At 43.6% G+C, this 5,149-nt stretch overlaps 1 protein-coding gene across 1 annotated transcript in view; it reads right to left on the bottom strand.

The window, feature by feature from the left end:
• The window catches only part of LOC128355408 (E3 SUMO-protein ligase ZBED1-like), an 8,586-nt gene extending 5,727 nt beyond the window's left edge, over window positions 1-2,859 (bottom strand). Inside the window, exons 1-3 of the mRNA XM_053315646.1 lie at window positions 1,399-2,859; window positions 1,121-1,205; window positions 599-838 (exon numbers count right to left, since the gene is read on the bottom strand). Of these exons, the coding sequence (XP_053171621.1) occupies window positions 599-838; window positions 1,121-1,205; window positions 1,399-2,859 (1,786 nt within the window). The remainder of the gene's footprint in view (window positions 1-598; window positions 839-1,120; window positions 1,206-1,398) is intronic.
• Window positions 2,860-5,149: the final 2,290 nt, after the last annotated feature.

The following is a 5,149-nucleotide window of genomic DNA, read 5'->3' on the forward strand; positions in this document are numbered from 1 at the left end:
AAGTACTGTACAAAGTACAACGTGTTAAGTAACAAAAACAGGCCTATACAACATTCAGTATAAAATAATACTCAACAGAATCAGTGCAATGAGTGCAAAAGTGCACTAGCAGCAAATGGTAACAAAAAATAGGCCTGTACGCCATTCAATATAAATTGACAATACTCCATAAAATAAGTGCAATGAGTGCAAAATGTGCAGTAGTAGCAAATGGTAACAAAAAATAGGCCTGTACTCCATTCAATATAAAATGACAATATTCAAAGTGCACTAGCAACAAAAAGAAACAAAAACATAGGCCATACTCCACAGGGCCAGCAAAATCAGTCAAAATGTGCACTAGCAACAAAAAAGTAGGCATTTACTTAATTCACAATAATGCCTCTGTTCTATACAGAAGGGGTGTGGAAAAGAGAACAGTAAAACTGAACCATTAAACTACAGCATTGTTACAGTTCAATACTTTCAATTGTGCTTATGGACAGATTTTTCTTTAGAAAAATCAGCTGGTCCACATGCTCAGAGGATAAAAGACTACGTTCTGAACGCACAATGTCCCCTGCTGTACTAAAGACACGTTCTGATGGTACACTTGTACCAGGTATGCACAAGTAGGTCTTGGCCAGGTCGGCCAAGAGAGGAAACTCAGCCTGGTGAGCTTTCCACCATTCTAGCACCTTACCACCCAGGCTCAGAGATGCAATGTCTCTGTACTTCCTAATTTCATCATTGACAAGCTCCTTGGATGTTTTCTTCCTGACACTTAGGTCCTCAGTGCTGAAGGAGTCACCAAACAAGTCATCCAATACTTTTGTTTTCTTGGAAGCTGGGGGTGCTTCTAAATTCAACAAAAATAAGACAACAGAAGGAGTATAGTTATAGTCAAAGTATAATATGGCAGTAGGCTCTAGTCATAGTAGTTTTAGTATATAATATAGGCCTACATACATAAGTGTGTGTGTATGTGTTTGTTTGTGTAGTGTAAAATATATAAAATGTACATGTATAATGTAATATCTGTATAATATTTATGTGTATATGTAATATGAGTAGGTTAAAGTAGGATCTTTATGATGTATCTGAATAAGCTTAAGTGTAGAATGTATGAACAGTAGGCTACCTTCAGTCTCAGTTTCCCATTCATCATCACACGTCTGGGCACGAGGAGGTGTTTTCTGGGCCTGGGCCTCTGCTTCATTCTGTAACTGTCACAGACACATACACTCATGAACACCAACTTACTACTAAGTTACATCACCCAACCGGTCAAAGTATTAGGCCTACCATAACAGCACTAACGACTACAACTAATAACACCAACTAATGATAGATAAATAAATAAATAAACAAACGCTATGCTTTATATTTTTTTAAAGTATATGATGAGAAACAACCTACCCTCTGTTCCTTCAGTTGTACTGCTTCCTCCGCAATGCATTCAAAGGTTTGGTTTCTTTTTTCATCAGTCAGGAACGGGAGCTTTTTAAACCTCGGGTCCAACGCAGCTGCACGGTGTAAGAATGGTTCCTCGTCTTCGTACCGTTCTTGGAGATCCTCGGCCATGGCTCGTTTCATGTCTCTGATCAAGGGAGTGTCGTCCGGTGCACATTCGAAATGCGTCAGCAATTTCGTTCTGAGGGGTGCGATGATTGATACTGTGGGTTGCTTTTCTTCGCACATGAGCGTGGTGGCAGCTTTCAGTGGGGCCAACAAGCTAACCATTTGCTCTGCTGCGGTTAGGTCACTTTCCGTGAGAGTGTGAATGTCGCTTGCGCCTTTCCTCAGCTTCTTGTCCAGGAGTGTTGCCGTCACTGCATGCTGTTGTTCCAGGAATCGCTCTAACATCTCGAATGAACTGTTCCACCTTGTCTTCACGTCCGATTTAAGCTTGTGGCACGGGAGGTCAAGCAGTTTTTGTTTTTCCTTGTACACTGCTGTGGCAACTGCGCTGCGATGGAAAAAACTCACAATTCTCCTAACTCGACCCAACAGCCTGTCCGTGGCTGCAATTTTGAGGCCATCTTGAGTGGACAGATTGAGTGTGTGCGCGAAGCACATGATGTGGGGTGACATCCCGGCCTCTTCCCCAGCCCTCTTCATATTGGATGCATTATCTGTGATGAGGGCTGGCGCTTTGTCACTCAGACCCCACTCTTCACACGCAGCTCGCAGGACGTGTCCGAGGTTAACTCCTGAATGTGTCTCCGCCAGCACACGCGTCTGTAACACGTAATTGTGCATCTCCCATTCGTGGTCAATGAAGTGGCATGTTACTGTGATGAATGACTCTGTAGTGCAGGAGGTCCATCCGTCACATGTTACAGCTACGCGCTGTGCCTTCTGCAACTCTTGAATGACACCATCACGAACTTTGGCATACAACTTTGGAATCACTGATTCGCTGAAGTGCTGTCGCGAGGGAATGCAATACCTCGGCTCCAGAGTGTCGAGCAGGTAACGGAAGCCTTCGTTCTCCACCACGCAATAGGGGCGTATGTCTCTACATATGAAGAACGCGATTGCCTTGGATATATTCTTCGCCCTCTTAGAGCTGTTCGAAAACTTCTGAGGAAAAAGTGTCGTCAATGTTGTAGAGGGTTGTGCTTTTTCTTCGCCGAGGATATCTCTATGGCGTCTTTTCAGGTGAGCAGACAGATTGGATGTGTTGCCACAGTAGCGCGCTTCCCAACGACATTTTCTGCATATAGCCATATCCTTAATCAGTTTTCTTCCATCTTTACGGAACCCGAAATACTTCCACACAAACGACTTGGAACCGTGAGGGGTGTGTATGTCATCTTTTTCCTTCGCCACGTCTGTTTTGCCTACCTCTTCTTTTTCCTCTGCTATGTCAGCCATGACTGTTTTGCCTACTGTTTGCGTGTGTGTGTGCATGCGGAAAGAGGGTAGCCTAAAGGAAGCGAGGTAGGAGGACAAAATAGGTTTAGCGCCACCCGCAGCACGAGAGTCTGAATTACGTCCAGGAGCAAATGGATAAAATAGACCGGATATATATATATTTTTTTTTAAATATGAATCGATACTCTTGCGGACGTGTCGATACATCGTATCGTCGGCTGTTGGATCGATACATCGATGCAAAATCGATTTTTTTTACATCCCTACCCAGAATATACAAAAAATGGAAATAAAATGCACATTTGTCCTTTATTTATCTTTAAAAACATCAAAAGTCACCGTTCAGACATGTTGTATTCTTCTTCTTCTATAAAATGTTCTACAGGACCATAAAACTGTGACTAATGAAAGGTAATCAAAATGTAGAGACTAATAATAATGACTCAGAATATGGACAGTATGGAAAGGTTAGATTTGCACAATTGCACCATTTTTTACCAAAAGTAAGACTGAATGCTCCTGAAAATGTCAAATGGTGTAACCACAAAAGAATGATCATTGAGGGCTCAGCTTCAGGGCCCTGAGGCAGACTGAGGCAGATCGTCTGTATGTTCGACCCACAGACTGTATAAAAGAAATGGACGTAACATCCGTGACGTCACCCATTGGTTTGTGGACTGCTGCTCTGAAGCCAATAGTATCGAATCTGGGCAGCGCCATCTTGAAAATTTCAGGTGCATGCTGGGAAAAATAAAAACACGGATTCTACTTATATGGGTATGAGGCGGGGCCATGGATGGAAGTATGGGCGGGACCAACGGCGGAGCGGGGAGGTTGCTATGATTGCGAGGGCTGGATCTCGAGGACATTGGTCAATCAACCTGTCAATCAGGACGTAGCCACGCCCTAATGCATACCCTGCTTTATCGTCACATATAAAATCAGGGAGGCCAAAATGTCCCAAATGAACATCATACTGCATTGAAGAAGGCTTTAAACTAGCGATTGAGACCATAAACACATTTTGAAAACGTTTACTGAGGTTAGAAATCAAGTGAGAAGTTGGTGAATTCTCCATTGACTTGTATAGAGACGGTCGCCCCCTGGTGGCCTTTTGATAGAAGGCAGCTCTAAGTCACTTCCTGGTTGGCCTCATTTCAGAGGACCAGAACTCCCCGCCTGGTTCGACCCAGATGTTTGTTATTTACTGTCCTGCTCTGGTTGTCCTGGGGGGGGGGGGGCTTTTAGGGGAAACTTAACTTAATTTTATATGTTTGTCAGTTCATAAGAAATGACCAATAATGTAAATCCCCCGATCCTGATTCCTGATTCCTGACTGAACTCAGATAACCTCAACGGGAAACCAACACCAGACCAAACACATGAAGAAGAAATGATTTTCATGACGTGTGTTCGGTCCTCATCCTTCCTTCCTTCCTTCCTTCCTTCCTTCCTTCATCCTTCCATATTTCCTTCCTTCCTCCCTCCCTTCCTCCCTTCCTTCCTTCCTTCCTTCCTTCCTTCCTTCCTTCCTTCCTTCCTTCTGTCATTCCTTCCCCCCTTCCTTCCTTCTCTCCTACCTTCCTTCCTTCCTTCCTTCCAAAGTTTTTATGGTTACACCACTTAGACATTTTTGCCATAATCCTCTAATATATTCTCCATCGTCCCTTCCTTCCTTCTGTCTTCCTTCCGCCCTTCCTTCCTTCCGCCCTTCCTTCCTTCCTTCCTTCTTTCCTTCCTTCCTTCCAAAAGTTTTTATGGTTACACCACTTAGACATTTTTGCCATAATCCTCTAATATATTCTCCTTCCTTTCTTCCTTCCTACCTTCTTCCCTGCCTTCCTTCCTTCCTCCCTCCCTTCCTTCCTTCCTTCCTTCCAAAGTTTTTATGGTTACACCACTTAGACATTTTTGCCATAATCCTCTAATATATTCTCCTTCCTCCCTTCCTTCCTTCCTTTTCCTACCTTCCTTCCTTCCTTCTTTCCTTCCAAAGTTTTTATGGTTACACCACTTAGACATTTTGCCATAATCCCCTAATATATTCTCCTTCCTTCCTTTCTTCCTTCCTACCTTCCTCCCTTACTTCCTTCCGCCCTTCCTTCCTTCCTCCCTCCCTCCCTTCCTCCCTTCCTTCCTTCCTTCCTTCCTTCCTTCTGTCATTCCTTCCCCCCTTCCTTCCTTCTTTCCTACCTACCTTCCTTCCTTCCTACCTTCCTTCCTTCCTTCCAAAGTTTTTACTTAGACATTTTTGCCATAATCCTCTAATATATTCTCCTTCCTTCTTTCC

The sequence above is a fragment of the Scomber japonicus genome, chromosome 3 (assembly GCF_027409825.1).
Source record: "Scomber japonicus isolate fScoJap1 chromosome 3, fScoJap1.pri, whole genome shotgun sequence".
Taxonomy (NCBI): domain Eukaryota; kingdom Metazoa; phylum Chordata; class Actinopteri; order Scombriformes; family Scombridae; genus Scomber; species Scomber japonicus.